This window comes from Cyrtonyx montezumae, unplaced genomic scaffold (assembly GCF_038088225.1).
Source record: "Cyrtonyx montezumae isolate F1298 unplaced genomic scaffold, pur_monq_1.0 scaffold_0, whole genome shotgun sequence".
Lineage (NCBI taxonomy): Eukaryota > Metazoa > Chordata > Aves > Galliformes > Odontophoridae > Cyrtonyx > Cyrtonyx montezumae.
In genome coordinates, this window is record NW_027071824.1 from 33,214,902 (window position 1) to 33,237,428 (window position 22,527).

General features: G+C 44.0%; 1 protein-coding gene across 6 annotated transcripts in view; it reads left to right on the forward strand.

The window, feature by feature from the left end:
• LOC136045652 (SAM and SH3 domain-containing protein 1-like) overlaps positions 1 to 22,527 on the forward strand; it is a 520,676-nt gene that overhangs the window by 381,542 nt on the left and 116,607 nt on the right. The window contains exon 1 of one of the 6 annotated variants that reach the window (XM_065731709.1): positions 21,817 to 21,970. The exons of the other annotated variants lie outside the window; for them this stretch is intronic. Coding sequence (XP_065587781.1) covers positions 21,881 to 21,970 — 90 coding nt within the window. The 5' untranslated portion in view covers positions 21,817 to 21,880. Of the gene's footprint in view, positions 1 to 21,816; positions 21,971 to 22,527 lie in introns of those variants that run through there. 6 annotated transcript variants of the gene reach the window in all.

Genomic DNA, 22,527 nt, shown 5'->3' on the forward strand with positions numbered 1-22,527 from the left:
TGTCCCCTGCAGAGCAGCCCTGTCCTTGTCTCATGGCTCATGGCTGTCCCCCTCCAAGGGTGCCAGGCTTTGTGCTTCTGTTTGCCTTGGCCTGAAGGCCACTGCTCCTGTACAGTCCCATGGCAGGTGTAGCATGTAGGTCCTGCCCGCACTGCTCATCCCCTTTGTTCAGGTTTCTTCTCTTGTGGCTGAAGGAGATCCAGACCCATTAGGAGCTGCTTGGTTTGTCTGCACACATCTGCAGATGGAATTGCCACCTCGAGTGGCAGCAGAGCTGCTACCGGCACACAGTGTTGCGTTGCAAGTACAGGAATAGCCAAGCTGGTGAGCCTAGGAAAGTAGTGGAGAGCAGTAAAACGACATGAGATTATCACAATCATCATCATCCTTAGAAAATAATCTTCTGCCCTTCCATTACTCCCAGACAGCAGTGCTATTTTCGCTCACATGAGAAAGAAATTCATGTAACCTGAAAAGGGAAAGTCCAGGGAACATGAGTGGCTTAAACTGGTGTGGAGTGACTTGGTCTGTGGCACTCCAATTCAGTCATTCTACCCCTTTTGAACTTCGTCATGTGTGTATCTGATAGAGGATTTTATTTTTTAATTTGCTTCCAAATTAAAATAAAAAAGCTATTTTAGAAAACTGCATTTAAGAACATTTCTGAAGGCCCAGCATTTAAAATCTGTGAGCATGCTTACATGTGTATAAGAGAAATATGTGTGTGTTTGTTAATACACATACAACTTGCACTTACATTTCAAACCATTTGCTTGCTTTTGTCACTTTAGCTAGTGCAGTCCCAAAGTTTTTGATGGATTTCGTCTTGGGTGAGGTTCAGAGGGGCAGTCTGCATCCCTGGCAGGGCTGTGCTGGAAGGGAAACCACAAAGGGAGCTGCCAGGGCTGGGCAAAGCCAGGGCCAAGTTTTGGAGCATGGAGCACGCTGAGGGGATGCATCCCTTGGGGTGGGAGAGCCCAGGTGCAGGGGCTGCCCCACAGCCTTCTGGCACCCGGTGAGATGGTGGAAGTGACACACAGCAGCACAAAGGGAAAGCCCTGTTTGTCAGAGGAAGGCCAGAAGCAGTACAACTGCAGCTGGTGGCTCTGCCTTTGTCTAAAGTTCGCTCTGGAGAATCAGACAGGCTCTCCTGAGCCGCTGTGTATACCTGGCACTGGAGGTTTCAGTCGTTTAGGCAGTGGTTATCCAGCATTTTCAGGAAGCAGGGCTCTTCTTCAAGGCTGGAATGGGCTTGCAGATGCTTTTCATCTGGAGCGCAAAGAGCTGTTGAGGAGGTCAATGATTTTTCCTCCTTGCTGGGTCTGGAAACTGGTGCAGGAGTGTGTGGCACAGATGCTTTGGAGAACAGCCTAGGCTGGAGAGAAGAACTTAATAAGCACACAGAGACAGTTGCTGTTCTATTGATGTGAGATGGTAAGTCATTAAATCCCTCCATCTTCACATTCTTTACAGCTTTTTACTTCGATTTCCAAGCTACATTCAGATTGCACTGGTGCTTTTTATAAATCTATCATGTGGTTAATTATAGCTGAATTTGATAGTTACTGTCATTGCACATTTGACTGAAAATAAGTAGTTGAGTTCAAACTGTTTTCAACCTGAGAAACATAAATATTCCTTGTGATACTGCTGTGTGAATAGATCTGCTACTTACTGTCTTTCTCAACAGAAGAAGATAAGAAATTAAATTAGACCGTTGTTTGTAATTACAGGTAAGATTTCAGTGTTGATTTATATTTTTAATGGCCACAATTAAAGAAAAATGGTGGATGAGTATGAAGATATGTCAAAGTTGAAAATAAACAGGCTAATGAATACAAATGTGGAGCAGCAGGATGTGTATAAGGACAGGCTATTTTTTTCTTTGTCTCTGCTTTAATACTCCTGAAAACATGCTGTTTGAGTTTACCTTGGGTTGTGATTGTTTCTCACTGGCTACAACTTCTAACTGCTCACCTTCTTACAATTTTTGAACCAATAGAAAATGAATATTGCGCCTACATGTTCACTTGGTCTAGATGTGATCTTCTGTTCAGGGCACCCATCCTGGAGAAAATGAGATTGGGTGATTCACTGGGTGACCAAAGCTGTTGGTACCTCATGGGATGGCACAAGAAATGAAAGCTCAATTAAGTTTTAGTTTCTTTTACACAGTAAAGTCTTTGAATCAGAGCATATCTTGGAGCCTTTTGTCTGCCAAATGGGTGGGGGTAATTTGGTTGAGAAAATGCAGTCAAGATGTGGAAGAAAGTGCCTGTGGGCATGCAATGCAAAGCCTGTTTGCTGTGATGCATGGATGTTAGGAACAAACTGAGCTTTAAAATCCCAGAGCGGAATATTCCCATCCCACTCTCTGGGAATTAAATTAGATGTCAAACCAAAGGTCTTTAGGAAAATAAAATCAGAAAACATTTCATTCTCAGCTAGAACTTTGTGCCTTGCCACTTGTGTGTGTGTGAAGGCTTGCAAAAGTTTAGTCTTCTGTTGGCACTGAAACGAGTTGTCATTTTTTCTGTCAGTGCCTTCTGTATAAATGAGTTGCAATTTTAACTCAGAAGCTGTTCAGTTATTCAGAATTTGCAGAGTTCACTTCAATGAAATGAATTATAAAAATATAAAAGTATAAACTTTATAGTATATAGTGCTTTGCAGCGTATCTGCTTTTTAATAGACTGTTCTCAACTTTTAAAATTGCACCTAGAACTGTACTGTGTTATTTAAAAAAATGTCAGTAGAGATTTTTGTCCTGACTAAATAAGCAGGTTTCCCCAGGTGTAACCATCTCATACATCATGGTATTATACTTGAGCATGAGATTTTAAAATAAATAAAAAAAAAAAGTGGTAATTGGGAACAAGATATTCACTTTTACCATTCCTTAAGTGGTGACAAACATAGAGCACAGCCCCATTGAGAAGCAGTGAAGACAAATATTTTCAAAATATCTACACTTCTAGAATCCTCATTTGGGAAAACAGTGGGACTTGACTCAGTCTGCTTGGAAAGGACTTGTGTGCTTGCATCCCTCTCTGTGGGAACCACTGTGCTCCAGAGTAAGGCATTTTAGGTGAGTGCTCCTCCAGCTTTGGTTTAGCATAAGTTTGTTCACAGCAAAGGCTTACCAGGACTCATGGGGACTCAGCAAAACTCCTACAGGTTGCCTGGTTCTGCCTTGTGCCTTGGCCCCTCCTTGCCCAGCCCCAGAACGAGCACAGGGAGCAAATAACAAGGAAATGCACTGTAGTGAAGAGTTATTTAAATGAATTTGAAATATGTCACTTGCAGACAGTATGAAGACATCACTGTGAAGGGAATATTACACATTTTTAAGTGCAGATTGGCTATTTTAAGCGAAAATCATAAAAGAAAGAAACAAGGCTTTAATTCCTTCATAAAATATGAAGCATGTCATTTTTTTAATGCTTTCCATTTTCTTCCTCTTATACTCTATTGTAAATATGCAGTATTCTTGGTCTCGACTGATCAAGGCTAAGGTTAGCCTTCCTGAATAATGAGAATTCTTCTTTAGGCAATACACTGTGAATATACTTCTAGTGAGTTTTTATGGTGGGTGTTTTGTGGGCTTTTTTTCAGTATTTAAGATATGCTGAGATGGTATTTTCATAGACTGTAAAATCAAGAGATTTAAGCATTTCTTTCTTTTCCTAATTCTGTTTCCATTGAAAAAAATAAAAATATTTTATGTCTGCATAACTCTTGCTATTGAAGACGAGCAAATAAAAGCCAGCTGTAATAAATTCTGAGGTTGAAGATCTTCCAACAGACCTTGCAGCAACTCCCAGGCAGGTTTTTTATTTTATCTTTATTTCTTTGTTAATTTTGAAGGACAGGTGGTTTAGACCCGGCAGCTAGATGTCTGGGTTGTTTCAGGTATTCTCTTCTGCACTTCTCTGAATCTGTTAATGCCTGCAATGGGTCTTGATAGTCCAGCTGATGGAGGCCTTATTGTGCTGAAGAGAGTGAATGGATTTATTTTATATGCCATCTGTTAGTAAATCTTTATATAATGGTTGCTTTTCTGTGACAGCAAGAAAAAGTTGACTCATGTTCAGCCGGCAGCCTCTGGATCCTGTTGTGAGAGCTGCTGCAGGGCCAGCTGTCTCTCAGCTTCTGCTGGTACTCCAGACTTATTTCCTCCCAAGTGAAGGATTTTGCAATAGTATGTCCTTTTTGCAGACTGCAGATTGCATCTGATTATGCTCTCCAACAGGCCTGCAGTTCCTTCAGTCTTTGAACAATCTAAAAAGTTAGCATCAACCTCATCAGCAGACAGCCCATGCCATGCTCTGACTCACTCACAGTTTTCAGTGCTTTGGCTGCCCAGTGCAGGCTCAAGCACTTCTGTACATGTTGCTGCAGGTTGCTGCTGAGGATGCTGGCCCAGGATGAGCCTCAAAACAGACAGCTGGGTCACAGTTTTCAAAATGGGAATGGCCCCTAGACAAGCCTGCTGTAAAAATATTATGAAGTGCCAATGTGACGAGGAACTATTGATGAGTAGTCTTTGATGTGGTTTCCCTGCCATGCACTGACCCTGATAATTTCATGTAGACCATTCTCGTAACAAGTATCCCAAGCAACAGGAACACAGTGAGGCTGGAGATACATCTCATCTGTTCCTCCTTATCCAGAAAGCATAGCATCATGTAATTGAAGAAAATTAGCTTTATGTGACAAGAATTTAAATTGTTTCTCACAAAGGCATGTGAGCGTGAGATCTGGAAATGCTTGCAAACCACATGTCTTTGTTCTCAAGCATTTTTCCATAAATTTAGGTCAGACTGAAAGACCGGCTGGAGTCCCCAGGAAGCCTATTTTTTTCCCATTAGCTTAGCATTTACTTGCCTTTTCTATGTCTTCTGCAATATTAACCCTCTGCATCAATGTGCCTCAGACTATGCCACTGAGCTCTCCAGATCTGTGCCAGGAGGATTTCAGCATCCCATGGCTAAGGGCAGTCCAGCTGCAGACACATGTGGTGACGTGGTTGTGTGTCACCTCCCTGGGGAGGGAGCTGGCCTCCTCTTCTTTCCCTACTTCATACCAGGCTGTTTGCCATGACCACCTCCAGCCACTCTCCCTCACTTGCTCATCAAAGCTGTGCTTAGCAGCCTGTGGTTTTTGTGTATTGGTAGCTTTTGGGTAGGTTAAGTCCTTCTGTTTACCAGAAGCTTGCTGTGATACTACTCCAGAAACAACCTTTACTCACCTTGACTCATACTTGATTTTTCCAACTCTGGTAGGTGTTCAGCAGCACCGGACCTTAGCTACTTTTCTCTTATTAATTCCCCCATACTCTCAATGAGGCTTTCTTAAATATCTTTCCAGAGTGTACAACAAGTGTAGATAACTGAAATTCAAATGCAGGCCTCTGCCATGCCCATCATGTAAGCTGTACCATTCTATACTAATGTTTCAATTGTGTGAATTCGTCAGAATTTTATGTTGTGCCAGTTATGTTATATATTTTATTATGCATTAAGACTTCCAGTTCCTCCTGTTTTATCCTTCATACCTCTTTCATCAGCACACAGGTATTTAATGCATTTGCCACTCTGAGCTGCTGATTGTTCTTTTCCCTCTTATGATCTTAAAAAGAACCCAGTACCTCTTCTCCCTTCTTCCCCTCTTCTCAGCTTGTATTTTTTTTCCTCCTTTCCATTGCTTCCCTGGGTTTTGACTGTTGGCCACACTGTTTTGGCTGAGAGGGGAGAATTTAGGTCGCTCTCTTTGTGTTTTCTGGGTTTTTTTTGTTGTTGTTGTTGTTTTTGTTTTGTTTTGTTTTGTTTTGTTTGTTTTGTTTTTTTTTCTCTCTTTCTTCACTCGAGAGTTAAAAACAGAATAGCGGGGAATGTGGTTATCCTTTTATCAAAGAAGTCAGACCACTCTTGGCAGCATCCTCTGCATTCATCGCTAAAGTCTCTGTGCAAGCACCTCTCTTTCTGTCTGGTCTTTTACACCCAGCATGGTAGGCTTTCACTCAGGTGCTGTTTCAGGAGCTTCCTGCACCTTTGCACTTATGCTCATTTCTTTTCTACATTTCTGCTCCATTCCCTAGGAACTCATGCTTTCTGTGTACATCCTGTTCAGTTTTTTGGAAATAAGCTACTTGCCCCTCTGGAAAGAGGCCAGAACTACAGAAGAAGGAGCAGGAGATCTTTCCACTGGCTTCTCTCTGGGTCTGGAAGGCTCTGGGCTCCACTCCAGCATGCCTGCACTTTTCTGCAGGGGTCAGGACCTCACTCCTTCTGTTTGGAGAGAGAGGTGAGAAGGACAAGCCTCAGGAGCCAGCTTCAGGTCTGTGAGCCCCAGGATCCATGTGCTCCATGTGCCTGGGGGCCAGGCAGCAAAAGCAGCAATTTGGATTTCTTGGTCAGTCTCATGTGGATAAATCTCTCTGTGGAAAAAGAAAAAAGGGGAAGAACAGCCATTCCTCATCAGAGCTGCCACGGAGGAGGGGGGGCAATGTGGCATGTACAAAACTTTCTATTTTGTGACCTCTCTCTTCCTTTGCCCAACTCACACGCCGTCCCTTGGGCACGTGCCAGCTGGAGGGCAGAGCAGGTCAACAAAGGGAACAAAGAGTGGCCAACAAAGGGAGCTTTCTGCTGGCTTTGGCAGGCAGCACCAAGAGGTTTAGGGTTTCCAAAGGTGTTGGAAGGCCACCGGGTTCCTTTAGAAGTGTCCTCAGCCTCTGTCTGCAGAAGCAGCGTGCAGCTGAAGTGCTGGCTTGCTGAGTGCACTCCAAGTGGGTAAAAGTGCATACGTATGCAGAAAGGCTTGTCCCAAAATGGTTGGGTTTGTTTTTGTAATCCATTACAAAAGCCAATCTCACTGATTTAATAGATCTAGCTTAGTAACTGCCATGCTTGTTTACTTGAAACACCCTGCAGTGCTTGTACCTCTTTACACTTACTATAATGAAGCAGGGCTGGTACCATTCCTCATATACTGTAGCAGGCGTTCAGCAGTAAGGGACTTAACTGGATCTCTGCTGCAGCCTACCAACTTCCCTTGCGGTAGGTGAGCATGACATGGGGATGAGCACAGCCCCATGGCCACAGGTACGGCTGCCCATGGGGAGGGGGCAGAGCCTGGTGCTTTGGAATGGGTTGGAGCTCAGCGGGGAGGTCATGATGGTGTGTAGTGTGATTCGTCACTGATCCGATACTGTCACTCACCTCGGTCATTTCTGACTAGTTGAAACACAGCAGAAGTGATTTTATTTTGATGGATTCCTAAACTGCATAGATAACAGATCCATGCGGTGAATGTACAGCTGTTAAAAACCAAGAAGTGTTCTTAACTGTTTTAAAAGGACCTCATTAAGGTATTTAATGAGGCCTCAAAACACCATGAAAATCAGAAGCGATGTATTAGGAATTCATGGTGGATTTGCAGTGTTTGTTACCTGGATTGCTGCTTGTAAATAAGAGAAGGCTGCTTCTTTCTGTTACAACTGAGAAGTCTGGCAGTAGTGTTTTCAACAGCAATTTGTTTCCTCCACTTATACCATATCATAGAATCATGAAATGGTTTGGGTTGGAAGGGACCTTTTAAGATCATCTAATTTCAACCCCCTGCTATAGGCAGGAACACCTCCCTCTAGACCAGGTTGCTCAGAGCCCCATCCAGCCTGGTTTTGAATACTTCCAGGGAGAGGGCATCCACAACCTCACTAGGCAACCTGTTCCAGTGTCTCACCACCCTCAAGCATATGGGAGAGACTTCAGTAGTGAGTTTATTCTAAATGTCTCATTCCTCTTTCTCCCCTTTCAACATACTGGCATATGGTTTTCAGTAGGGAAGGGTAATATGAAATTCAGAAAGATGAGAGAGTCTGAAATGAAGATCAGTAAAATTCTATCACGATTCTCATAAATGTAGGTTTGCACAGTTGTGGCCTAATATTCCGTGGTTCTTCATCTTTAGTGCTATTCCAACAAATGGTGATAATGTTGTAGGGTCAGCTTCATCTACAATCATTACTAATATAATCTTACATGGAAAATGCAATTAAAATGTGACTCCTTGTAACCGCATTCCACTCCAGAAAGTCATTTAGGTGCTGAGTATGTTCTCTGGATTACTGGCATCTTTTAGTTCTAACATACCATGTTTCCTTACGAAAACACTTTCCTTTCACCTCCAAAGCATTTGATATTTCGGTTCATTTTCCTGTGAAAGTGCATTTTGCAAGCACTGTATAGTACTCAAGTGTCACTTTCCAGCTAACACTCCCACGTCCTCACATGGTTTGAAGCTTTATTGCAGAGCATTTCCCCTTTCCAGTCACAAGTGTCTGCTTACAGCTGGGTGTTTTCTGTGGTTGTTGCTGTAATGTTTTTAGCAGGTTTATTTCTGTTATGTCTGGTTGTATGAAAGGTGTCCAGCAAAACAGATCAATTCTTAAGATATCTGCACTTCCTTAGACTCATGGAACATGTGATGAGCAGCCTGGGCTGGTCCGTGGCTATTTACATCCTGATTCGGTCAGCAGTGCCTTGGACTGGGGCTCAGGAAGACCACAATTTCCTTTTTGGTTCTGCTGCTGATTTCCCATATCTCCCAAAACAAATCATTTTGTTTCACTGCATCCTCACCTTCTATTTCTGACTCAGATATACTGTGAAATTTCCCTTACTCTGTACAGAGTGTTTACTAGAATAAGAAGAATTTTGTACTGTAAGCAAGGAGCCTAGGTCGTTCTGCAATAGACACTAAATACATGCTAAAAGCTGAATAATATATGGAGTAACAAAATATGCTTAGAAAATGGAACAGCAGAAAAGGTCTTTCTGGGCAAACACTTGTCAGGAAAAATTTGATTGTAATTCCACTACCTGTCATTTCCCGTTCCTGTAGTTATTTCTGGACTTTCCAGAGCATTAAGTGTAGAGAAAAGCTCTCATTTTACTTGGCATGTTCCTCTGACTTTGGCAACTCCAACTTTGGTAGCATTGTCATTCATTATTACCACAAGACTTTTAACATCTCAGATTGTGGACTGTTGACATCGTGAAAGTTCAGGCAGTAAGAGCAAGTCACTTAGGAAAGAGAAAGCTTCCTTTCACAGATGCCAAGGTAATTGTCAGCTATGATAAAATCAGAGCACTGATGAGCTCAGATCACAGCTGTTTGTTTCTAACACAGATGATAGTCAAACCAAGGGAAAAAAAAAAAGCTATTTTCAGAAGCTGTGGTTATTGCTTTATATCTCTGTCAGCATTCATTTTCCATTTCTCCTTGGATAAGTTTTCTGACATTTGAAATCAAGCATAAGCAGCTAGCGCAGAGAGGTCGTGGAAGGTAGTGCTGGGATTCCAAGGGAGTCTTTGTTTAATGCAACAGAGACAAGGGACTGTCTCTTCCCTGGTCCCATCTGGACTAGAAGGGAGAAAGGAAACCTCTGGTGGCTTTGTCCTCCTTCAGAAACTGTTCTCGTTCAGGGGAAGTGAGTGGGAGATTTACGGTACCTTTGCAACATACAAATCAAGAATTTGCTAGGAACTGTTTTAGGTCCTCCTGTCAGGGAGATGAGCTATTTCAAGTGTAAGTTACCAACTGCAGTCCTTTTTAAACACTTGTATTGGGAAGGGGACATGTTTTCCTACAAGTGCAGACTTTGGGTACAGTCACTGCACCATCCAAGCTACAGTCTGACTGTTATGGCAAGACATTTAAGGGTGTGATTTTTTTTATTTCTTTCAGCCACCAACATAAAATACCACTGCAAAAAATATTCCAAAACTTCCCAGATGATTTTTGCTGTGGAAAGCACATGCACAAGAAGCCCTTTGTTTCACAGGAGTACCCAAACCTGTGGTGAAGTCTTGCTCCTGTTGTTGTGTTTTTTTTCCCCCAGACAGGTGCTACAAGCTCTTTGACATTTGTAGAGCAGATGGGATGTCATTTTAACCTTGTATCTGATTGACAGAACCTTAAAAACTCTCTCTACATGTCCTGCATCAGAAAGCATGGGTCATGGGATCGTGGAGAGAGCTTTTTCCTCATAAGCAATGCGCTGGGTGAGAAGAGGGAGCTGTGCTTGTTAACTGGCCTGTAAAAGTTCTGGGAATTAATAATCCAGGGAGATAATTTCTCACTGCTGAATTTTCTGTTTTGTCTAGTTCATCAATTGCTGTTGGCTTGGATTTCATACATCATATCATGCATACACACAGTCCTAGGTGTTAGTGTAAGCATATATTCTTATATAAATAGAAATCATGTCTGCATGTGCAGTTGTATGATGAATGTAGTTGAATATGTGTAGAATGTGTGAAGATGTTCTTGCCATATTGTCTCACAGATGTATACATCTCTCCTTGTTTCTTCAGTCTTCACAGCTCCCAGAAGAATGACTTTGCCAAATCTAGTTTGGGGATTCCAAGCTCACTGGGGCCTGACTTTCAAAAGCCTTGTGTCTGTGGAGGTCTCAGAGAAGAAAGTAGCTGTCCTAACCATTTCTGCAAATCTCAGCATACTGGCATCACACTCAAGTCCTGCGCATAATGCAGAATGACTCTTCTGTGTGCAACTTTTGTTAAAAGTTGTACACTCCCTTGCAGAGCTGATTTACACAGGATAACCATATTTGGAATGTGCTTTCAGCATTAAGTCCCAGCAGATAGCCATTTTTCCCCCAGTGTTGCTTCTGTGAAGAAACCAAGCACTGATTTCACTTTTGGAAAGGCAGTTAGGCTGTATTTTATGGTGACTGTCATTCACTAAGACCAAGAGGGGCAGGAATACCCAAAGAAACATTTAATGCATTTCAGTTTGAGTGTAAATGAACGAACAAAAGCCTTACACTTGAGCAGCTGTAATTTCTAGGATTATTCCTATGAAGTGGATTGAGTTTGAGATTCTTGGCTTCCTTGTACAGCAGCCTGTCCCTCTGGCAACTGTCATCCTCAGTCATATCAGTTACACACTGCCACAGCCACTCAAATGTCTTGTGCAAATGGTAATATTAAAAGCAAGCCAGGTGGTAGCAAACTCATGGACTGATCTTCTGGATAATATCAAAATCAGAAGGTTTCCAGGTCTCCATGCATTGGTAGTCATTTCTGTTGCAGTGGTATACAAAGCATTTCGATGCTTAGCTTCATGGTGTCCTTGATACCATATAGGCTATAATTCAGCAAAATGCATAAATTTTGGCATTGCACGCTGGCTTTTTGGCACAAATGGCATTCAGATATTCTTCTGAATAAATGCAGGCTTCTGTACACAGGGTTTTCACAGACTGGTTTTAAATAATTAAAACACAAGAAAGTATTAAGAAAATTAAAAAAAAAAAGACTAAAAGGAATCTTAAGCAGTTATTTTGCCTGCTCCAAGGTCAAAAACAGATTCAGTTGTACTAAAATAATTGTTGGGAGGCTCCCAAGAACAGGTCAGGCAGTGATGAAGACTCCACACTGACCCCAGGCAATCAATTCCACTACGTGCAGGAACTCTGCTGCTGGAAAGCTTTTTCTGGCATTTAACCTAACATTGCCCCTGCTGCATTTAAACCTGTTCATTCTTGCCCTATCCCTGGCAGATGGAGTATTCTCCTTCTTAGTGGTGCAAACTTTTACATATTTGAAAATGATTATCCCATTCTCTGGCAATCTTCTTCTGTTTAGGCTATGGCATCCCAGTGCTTTCAATCTCTGCTCATAAACCCCTTGTTCATGTGCCTGTCCTTTACATTTGCTCCCATTAGGCTGTGTCTGCCTTGATGCCTGGTGTGCACTGGGAGTAAGCGTGACCTAGCACAGCAGCTGGTGAGCAGAGCCAGGGTTGTATGCTCCAGTGGCTGGATCGGGCACAGCCTACTGTGAAACACCACTCCATAATAAAATAAATGTTCACTTCATGTTCCACAGTGATGTTCAGGCTCTCTGAGCTTTCTGTTGTCTGTAAATGTAGTAAGCACGTACTACCCAAGATGTAAATTAAAATATTGAACATCAGATCCCCCACAAAACTCCACTCAATATATTCTTTCACTTTGGCTTCAGACTACTGGAAACTAATTCCCGAAAGTATGTTTTCAACCAATTGTGTACAACTTTATAATGGTATCGGCTGATTGGGATGATTAAAGTAGAAACCTTGTTAAATTCAGTATGTATTTCAGCTGCTGCTACTTCACATCCAGTACCAATTGTCTTCCAAGGAAGGAAATAATATTGATTTGATACAGTTAATTCTTGACAAATCCATTTGGCTTTTTTAAACTCTTACAAGAAATTAGGGTAGAAAGAAGTTTTATAGAACCTGTGTCTATCCAGTGCATTACCTAGAGAATGCAAAGAGATAGAATGGCATTGCAGCATTTTGAGAATGCTTTTAGGTTGTAAAAAATTGGTCTCTTTGACAAGTCAAAATGCAATCTTCTCTTAACAATGTGTATTCATACTATTTACATATTAAAAATAAACAATACTAAGTAATCAAATATAATAAGTGTATAAGAAACATTTTTATCTGCAGGACTTTTCAATTTCTATTTACAAAAATTAAAAGCTGCTGAGTAATGAAAATCATCTTCACGAGGCCCTATACTTTGCTGGTATCTTATCACATTCTTACATATCCCCTATATGTCACATATGTAATCAAGGTTAGCTGAGAAATTTTAAGCAAATATGAGAAACTTAAGGGCTGCATAGGCTTTGCAGTCTCCTTAGGCAATCACTCAGCTTGAAGGAACCTTAAAATTATTCATCAAAAGCACCCAAATTATTTTATGTAGCTGTAAGCCATGTGAAATTAAGTGATGGATTGTATCTAGCCCAGAGCCTCTTGGGCTCACTACCCCTTCTCAGTGGTGGAGTTGGTAGATAATACACAGTGACTGCAGAATGTCGCCAACTGCCCCAGAGACAGAGTGTTACTGGTGCTATTTCTCATATTCCCTTTACCAAAACAGTACGTTTCTTTCATTCCTTTTAGCCTACTTTTACATATTTTTGTCCTCAGTGACAAGTAGGGATGATTTCTAAAATGACCAGAGCTTCTTTGGATACACAAATAACGTCATTGTTTTAGGAGCCAGTATTTTAGGGCCTAAAAACACATGCTTTTATCTCACTGCCCCAAGTTACACCCTCCTGAGATTTCTTCAGCAGTCTAATCTTCCCCTTGGTGTTTACACACCCTTCGTGCTTACAGATAATCATTTCATCCTCTCCAGTCCCTCTAACCTTCAACTAGACAAGATGTTTGTTTAAATCTGCCTTCATATATTACATCTTCCAGCAGAAGTCAAAAGGAACGTGTGATGCAATTCGGGGATTGAGTACATGAATAACTTATAAAAATCAAAATTACAGTTAACTTTTGCTAGGCATGCATTGCCCATGAGATACACACTGAGCTGCAGGAGTGTCTTTGGCCACCTTCAAACAGAATTGCCTAATTATTAAACCCTTGCAAATGAAGATTCATTTTCTGAGAACTAGCGATACCAGCCTACTCCAAATGTGCTTAAACAAAATGACTTCCTTGTAAAGCTTCATCAGCATGGAGCCAAAGTAACTAGCTCATTACCCTCGAGGGCTGTTGTATCATCATCCATGCAGTTGCCTGAGTTGTGGAGGGTAAATTCCTCCCACTCGCGCCACCACAGAAACAATAATCCTTCTGTTCACAAACTTCCCAAAATATTTATTGAGAGAATAGCTTGGAGGTATGTTTTCAGCAGTGCCTTAGCCTGTTTTCACTTGTCTCTCTTACTTTTTTCCTCTTTTTTTTTTTTTTCCTTTTCTAAGTCACATTTTGGAAGTGGGTTGGCCAGTGCTTAAAAGCTGCAGTTTCAGATGGACAGCTTCTCCTAACTTTAATTAGTTGACAAGCATCTCTGCCTTCCAGCTGGGCTGCCCTAACTGGAAGCAGCTGCTCTCTGCAATGACTCCCCCTCCACTTCTCCGCCTTGGTGTGGTGCAGAAGTAATGAGTGTCCTGTGTCCCTTCTATGAATTTATAGAAGTACAATGCACAGAACTTCAGGTGTGTTGGTGTGTGGAGGGATGTCTGTCTTCTTTCTTTATTCATGAAATTTCATGAAATTTTATGAAGTGAAACATTTGGTGTGTTATTTACAATAGAGGGAAGATAAAACATCCAGGTCAAATATGATTGTCCACTCCCTTACTTACTCTTGTTAGTGAGCACAGAGCAGGTTTTAGTTTATCTTTCCATAGCAATTTCAAACAGATCTGGGGGAGAGGGCCTGAATAACTGTACAGCTCACGAGGCAGTGAAGAAAGAGAAAGGCTCTGCCATTAGAGCACAGGCTCTGGGAGTCAGGTCCCTGCCTGTGTTTACAGGCACAGCTGGAACAAATACTTATCATCTTGACTGCATTGTCACAGTCTTGTGAATACTCCCGATTTCCTCACCAGCTTGCTGTTTTATTTAACATCCTACCACCACCTGGAGCCAGGTGACGTGAAACCCTCAATTTGTTGCTGCTTTTTAATAATGGAAATGTAAATTCGTACTGTTATTTTCCAATAAAAGTATTAAAAAGTGACTAAGCGCACCCTGATGACTCAGACAATCGAAGCTAAAGCACTCCTAAAGTATTACTTGAAAAATTCCATTATATTTAAATGAAAGAGCAATTTTCAGGATCCTGACATCTGCACAATTTTGAATACTTGTTATTACAACAGAAACTACAACTGGTAATACAGCTGATTGCCTGCTGCTCGCTAGCCAGCTGCTGTTTGCTTTCCCGTAAATTCTCTCTTAATTTAGGTGTCTGGGCTCCCTGGGTTGTGCACAGGTCAGTGAACCTACGGGTACAAAACTGAGATAGGAAGAGACCCATGTTTTCTTCAGATCCTGTTTGCACAGGCACTGGCAGGAAAGCATTTAAAAGGAAAGATGGGACAGCTGTTTAGAAAGTGAGAGAAGACTGGGTGCTTTGCATTTGTCAGAGACTGATAACGTGAGCTGTTTTTAGGGATGGCAGTGAGACAAGCTCTGATGATGAGGTTGTTCTAGCAGGCCTTGAAAGAAGAGGTTGAAGTGAGCATGTTTGGTAGGGAGAATTGACCCTAGACTGACACTGTCTGTGAGTGAGTATCAAATAACTGCATTGGCTACCAGCCTATTTTTATCTGTGGCTAGCTGAGATCATCAGTCAGATTTTTTTTTTTTTGTGTTGTCTTTTTTGTTGTTGTTTCTGTACGAAGTTAAGTTCACCTACTCCTTCACTAATGATATATATATGTGTGACCTGACAGGTAGGCTTAAAAAGTATCAAGTCTGAACTCAGTGCTGAGTCCCTGTGGGAAGCCGGGTCTGGCTTTTGGTGGGGTGTGCTGCCTCTTCAGTAGAGTGCTGGGTTAGTCTTCAGAGAAGCAATTAAGTAATTCCTTTAAGATTTGCTAGGTTTGGGGCAGTATTTAGCTAGTAAATAGGAGAACAGGTTTCAGTGATGCACATGGGAGGTGTGTGTTGGAAGACTTTTTGGTGGAAGTGGTCTGTTCTGGAAGAGAAAATAAAGTCTTTTTTTTCTTTTATTGCAAGTCTCTGCTATTGGCACATTTATGTCACATAGATTGTGGTGCAACATTTTGCCAAGGGTAGCTCTGTAAATTTTTACCTCCTCTTTGTTAAAGAAGCAGATACATATATATGTATATTTTTCCTTAAGCTCTGTATTTGCATTTCATAATTAAGTCCCGCTTTAGCAGATATTAGTGGGTTTTGTTTTTCTGGAAAAACACTTCCTGAAAAACTTACAGCTCTAAGGAAAGATATTTTCTCCTTTGAAAGGAAGAAGCACTGAGCCTCTTGGAGGTGTATCCATTCTCACCTTACTAATTTGAGCTGGTCCCAAGGAGACAGTCCCACAGCAGGCTAGCGTCTGCACACTCCTCTCACTTTGCTACAACTGCCCTGGCATGCTACTTGCATTAGCGCTGAGCATCTCTGAAATGCACAGCTAGCACCCACTGCTAGCTTGTACCTTATTGTTGGTTTTAAAATGTACTCTAGGATGAGATCATGAGGCTTGTTTTCTTTAGCAATTTACTAAGAGCTTCAACAAAGGAGTCAAAGGGCACCATGTTTGGAAAAAGGAGAGCTTAGGCCTTATTCCTAGTTCTGAGGCTTGCTTTTTCTCCTTTGATTTACACAGTTCTAGAGTAATTTGAGATAAGAGCAGCCAAAGGATGCTAAAGACTGAGCTAAATAGTTCTGGCTGTGTGGATTTTGTAAGTCACTTAGAGAAAAAAAAGCCAAAACATTTGTATGTGTCTTTTGTAGCAGATGCTTACAAAATACTGCAAGAAGTTGAGCAAGCTCCTGTGAACTACAGTTTAGAGACATCCCAAAGGATACTGAACTCCTGTCTGAAAAGTTAGTTAGGGCTTATAAAACTTTTTGTAAAAAGTGCTGCAGAAATACTAATAGAAAATGAATGCTATATAAATGGTGACAGGAAAATAATCTCCAAAGTATCAGAGGTGTTTTTGCCATGCTACTTGAAAAGGGGGGGTGATGAGTTTCGGTGGAGAAGGCAGAAGTAATGGATAGGAAAAATGAGAGTCCTGGCATATTTCGGGAATTGTCCAGACAGCTCCTGGTTTCGAGGGAGGTGGATGGAGCATTGGTATGCAGGTGGCTTTGCAACAGCATGCTGTGCTTGAGGCAAGAGCGTGGCTGTGGTGTCCCTGGGGTGAGTACCAGGCCTCACGGTAACACTGTCCCCCACACAGTCAAGCAGGATGTGAGGCCTTTGTGGAGCACCTCCGTGCACAGGAATAGAGGATGTGAGCCCTTCCGTTTCCCTGTGACTCAGGAGGTACCTTTCCAGAAGAGCTGTAGTGCTCGCTGTGTGCTAGGCTTAAATTTCTTTTCCTTATGAGCTGTCGTTCGGAGTCGCACCCAGTTCTTGAAGCCTGCCACACTGAAATGTATTTACATACCTACAGTGTGGTGCTAGGACTGCTGGATGACTTCTCTGGGTGTGCACCTCTTCTTATTTTTTAACCTACTAGGGTACAAGTGTCCAGAGGAACAGCAGCTTTGGTGTGGTGTGGAAAGCTCAGACTTTCACCAGAACCAAGTAATTCATTGTTTGTAACTGCTCTCTAGTGATAGCAGTGTCCAGCTTGAATTCCATCTGGTTCACGTTGGTTCTATCAGCCCACTGCTCTAGCTTTCTGTATTAAAGCACTGCATTTTAATTTGGGTCTATTCCCCACCATTTCCTAACTGGCAGAGGATGCTGAAACTTAACCACTTCAGGAACATAGGAATAAGTAGCAGTGAGATGTGGAAATGCACACAGTAGACCTAACTCTTATAATTTACGTCCGTATCACGTATCAAGGGTGCCTGAGGTGGAGCAACAGCTTGTTTGCTGATGGCTGGGCATGCAGGACCCCATTCTGCCCCAGAGCAGAGCCCTTCTGGAGGGGTCACCAGCATACCTGCTGGTAGAGGTGATGGAGGACAATAAGATAAAAAAAAAAAAAAAAAAAAAAAAACTGTGATAGTATGAATGCTGTACATTTATGGGATGGAGTGTGCAGCTCGTAAAGGTTCAAATTAAAGGCTGTGGTGTGAAATTCTGCATGTTTCAATATGATGAACTCCACCACAGGTAAATAAAGGGCTGAAAGGAGATACAATCACTGCTAATGGCATGCAGCATCGTAATTAGATTGTGTTAAGGCAATTCCATGGCTTTCGTGGGTCACCCGTAAGAACTAGCTGGAATTTTAATTTCTCCTGTTCCCTGTTCCTATGCTCTGTGAAGAAAACTGTTTGTTTATTTCTCTGAAGCTTTGATGTTCCAATTTAGACCCGATATACTAGGCAGGGCGGTGGTGCTGAGAAGCCTGTGTTTTGTTTGTGCATGCAGAGCTAATTGCCAGTCCTCTGAGCAGGAAGTCACTGCCCCCAGGCCATCTCCAGGCACCCACAATGACCAGTGAGCACTGCTCTGTAGGGCACAACCCACTTCCCAGGACAGCCTGGTCCCTCTTGGCCTCTTCCATGTAGTTTATAATTGATAGCAAAGTTGTTTGTGGTGTAGATTTTGTGGATCGAAAGCCTTTTACATGGTTGCCAGCAGTTGTGATCATTTGCTTTGGATGACATGTCACCTTTTCTGGTTTACGTTGATGGATAATTTGCTTTGCTGAAACCATTGTGTTATGCTTTGTGACACTGTGGTGCAGTGGTGCATGCTGCTTTGGGACAGGAAGATGCTGATCCTTCTGTAGGTTTGAGCTCGAGGCTTGCACTCGTGAAGGGTTTAGAGTCAGCACGGCCGGGTGAAGGTCATTTCCCTAAGCCTGTAATAACAACAGGAGGACAAGCTCCCGTAGGACTGCCTTACCTTGGAGCTCGGGTCCTGCTCTGCCTCATCCTCTGGCAGCAGGTCCATCTGGCTTGGATTTAGTAGGGTGCTCTCTTTGTTGGCTAATCCTGTCTGGTGTGCAGATGCAGGGAACTCTCATTACCTGCACACCCACAAACAGCTGATGGCATGATAGATATCAGTACAGAAAAATCGCAAAATCTCAAACAACTGGCTGGATTTATTTCCACCCAGCAGCATAAATACATGCAGTACAACATGCTTCTAGAACACGATGTTTTGTGGGAACTTGTGTTACTGTCTGGGCAACTACCGATGAAAATGGAAATGAAAACTGTATTCTAACTTACTGAGCTGAAATAAATTTGTAATTAATTAGAAGTAGTTTTAAAGAAACTAAATCCTGCTGCCTGAGCTGCTGTCAGAACAGGGCTTCAAAATCCTCAAAAGATCTGGATCTCTGCTTGTTTGAAAAATCCTATGCTTTTGGAGCAGCTGATTTTGTAAAGTGCCTCTAGGATTTATTGCTGCAGGACACTGGCATCATTAAAATAGAGGAACTGTGTGAAATCTGAAAAGGGTGGACGATCTGAAGGAAGGAGAGCAGGAAGTAGCTACTGAATATTGGGAAAATGACATCTTATGAATGCCTGAAGAAGAATTGCAATAGATGCTGTAATTGCAAGGCCATGGAGGATGGCGGCTATCCAAACCCTGCCATGGGTTCGTTGCAATTCGCTCAAGAGACTTTCTTTCTTTCTTTTCTTTCTTAAAGAAACTGCTCTTGGACTTAAGTGGTTGGGCAAGATCTCTTCTTCCTTCATCTCCCTTTTTTGAAATCAAAGGCTCCAACTATCAGATATGTTAATGTCAGTTGGCCGAGGGAAGAGTGCCACAGCCATGCTGTGCTGATTGTGCTGATGACAGTTGCTGCCTCCACAAAATAGAGTGACCTCATGGCTCAGGAAGCAGCTGTGGGATCACCGTGGCTCATACCCGGTTCCTGTACCAGCACCAGAAGGCTCAGAAGCACAGTGCTCGGGGCTGGCTTCTGCAACTTGTTGAGTCATCTCTGCATGGGAGCAATGACCTCCATCGGCAGGGAGGTGCCCGGCAGTGGGAACACTGCCCACTGTGCCTATTTGATCTTAATCTTAATCACTGCTGTGAGTCACAATGATGAGGTTTGTTAGATGTTGTGCTGAAGCTTGCTTTTTTTAAAACATGCCTCCAAAATATAAGAAAGGGAGCATATGCGGAACAGTGTACACAGGAGGTGCCCAGGTCATTTCAGTATTGAGATGAACAGTGTGCTTTGCTCAGATATTTTGCAGGTAGGTTGACGTTACTGCTGTATGGGGTTTAGCATGGATCTAAGATGGTCACTACATAAACTACCCCAACTAATTAAACCAGTTTGGTGTTATGCTTGTCATCTCAAAGTGCAGAGAGACTTCACTGGCACGCCTTATCCTCGTACTTCACAGGCTTATAGGTACATACAATTGAAAGGTCAATTAGCAGGGATTTTATTTCTGTCTGGGGGCTTTTGTTAATTGTTATTATTAAGAAGTAATATGACAAATTACACTGTATATGTCCTACATGTGTATCCTTATGTTCACACCATCAAAAGTTACTTTGGTACTTTCTCTAAGCATAATTCTCTTTTAGTTTTTCTCTACATGCACCATTCCCAACTCCAGCAATAGCTGTTGTAACAGTGCTTAGTCTATGCTCTTGCTTTGCACAGCAGCTGCTGGGAAAGGAGGCATGGGAGGACAACTCCTTGAGAGCAGCCCTTTGGAGGAAGGACTTAGGACATGCTGGACTTGAACCAGCAGTGTGCACTTGCAGCCTGGAAGGCCAACTATATCCTGGGCTGCATCAACAGAGGAGTGGCCAGCAGGGAGAGGGAGGTGATTGTCCCATTCTACTCTGCATTTGTGAGGCCCCATCTGGAGTACTGTGTTCAGGCCTGGAGTCCTCAGCACAAGAAAGATGTAGAGCTGCTGGAACAGGTCCAAAGAGGTGTCTCTCCTGTGAAAAAAGGTTGAAGCTTGATCAGGCTGGAGAAGACTCCAGGGGCATCTCACTGAGATCTTCCAGTACTTGAAGAGAGCTTATAAGCAGAACAGAGACTGACTTTTTATTCAGTCTAATAGTGATGGGACAAGAGGGAATGGTCATAAACTAAAACATGGTTAGATGTTAGGGAGAAATTCTTCATTCACAGTGTGGTGAGTTACTGGCACAGGCTGCCTGGAGAAGCTATGGATGCCCCATCCCTGAAGGTGTTCAAGGCTAGGTTGGACAGGTCTCTGTGCAGCCTGATCTGGTGGTTGGCAACCCTGCCCATGGCAGGGGACCAGAACTTGACGATCTTTAATGTCCTTTCCAACCAAAATCGTTCTATGATTCTAAGATGTCAATGGGCTTTTTTCCTCTGGCACTAGCGGGCTATTTCACACTGCAAAGCAAGCAATGGTACCTTTGAGGACAGAAAAGAAGCATGAGTAGGAAAGCAGAGTGAAAGCAAGGAGCACATAGGCGCCCACTGCTGCTTCATGCTTTCTGTTGAACTATTTTGGTGCCATTAGCAGATGGTGTCATTTGTTTCTCCAGTCCTCCTGGGCTGTGGGTGCGGGTCTGGGGAGCAGAGAGAGCACCCGGCGTCTGGCCTGAGAGCGAGCACAGCTGGAGGGACAGTGGGGATGCTGCAAGCCACCCTGAAACAGGAGCACTCCAAATGCTTGGCCACTGTGTGACAGCTGCACACCCCCTGATATCACAACTTTTTTTTCCCCCGCGCAGACAGGTGCTTCCAGTGAACACCAGCCCGAACGGGCAGCTTTTCAAGAGCAGCCAGCGATTTCCAAGCATTACGATGCACACCAGGGCTGAGAGCTGGCTCGGGCAGAGCCGCCCTGGCTGTGCACGAGGCCGCGGTAGGTCCGGAGCTGCATGGCGTGCCCGCAGGCTCAGCCCTGGGCCCCAGCTCGGGCACATCGCGAAGCTGCGATCCCAAAGCCGTCCCAAACGCACCTGTGTGCCTGCACGGGCAAGAGACTGTTGGCTAAGAAGTGGGAGCTGCCTGTAACGAATGACTACTTAATTTCATTATAATACGGGGGAGGGGAAAAGTAGAGCCGAACAGGAGGTGTGCATGGAGACAACGCTTCCACAGCCCTTCCCCAAGGAGCGCCGTGCCTCGCGCACAGCCACTGCCAGGCTTCAGTCCCCCGGGAGCACGGGGCCCCATCAGCGCCCGCAGGTGTGCTCGGGTCAGCCCTCCCGCAGCACCCCGGGCCGCGGGACCCCTCGGCTGCCATGCGCGGCGGGTGAGCCCGGGGGCGGGCGGGAGGAGGGGCCTGGGCGCCTGGTGCCGGGCGGAAAGTTTGAGGGCCGGCAGGCAGCGGGGCGGCGGCATGGCGGGGCGGGGCGGCCCGGCGGCGGCGCGCGGCCGGCGCTGATCGGCGGCGGCGACGGGACCGGGATGGAGGGGGAGCGGGGTTCGTGCGGTCCCGCGGAGAGCGGCCCCTCGGAGGCGTTCGCGCAGCTGTGGGCCGACGTGATGGGCATTCTGGTGAGTCCCCGCGGCACCTGCCGCGCCCGGTCCGCTCTGAGCGGTGCGGTCGGAAAGTTGCGCGGCTCCGCGGGGAAACCGAGAGCGGAGCGGCGCTCCCTGTGCCGGCGGGCGCCCGCCCCCCAGTCAATGGGGCCATTGTGCCCCGCGAGGCTGCGGCCGCGGAATGCGAGCGGACGAGCGGTCGCTGCTCCGCTGCTGTTCGGCCCCGCACCTAACAACTGCCGCTCGGCCAAAAACAAGCGCTCACGTTGTGTAGGTGCTGCAGCTGGCCGCCTTCCAGGCGGCCGGAGCACAGCACAGTCCTGCTTGTCCGCTTTGAGAGCAAACGGGCTGTGCCGGTGTGCCTCGGTTTCTGCTTTAAGCGACCAACCAACGGGTGTTAAAGGGTGCGAAGAGAAATCCCATATGGAAGACTGCTCTGGCACGTAATCGATGGTAAACAAGTGGGATCCAATCCGAAGCGGCACTGAATTTAACAAAGACTGAAGTTAGCATTTTATGCTGCTTTTTTTTTTTTTTCCTCTCCCCTGTAGGCTTTGCTGTTAATATCCTAA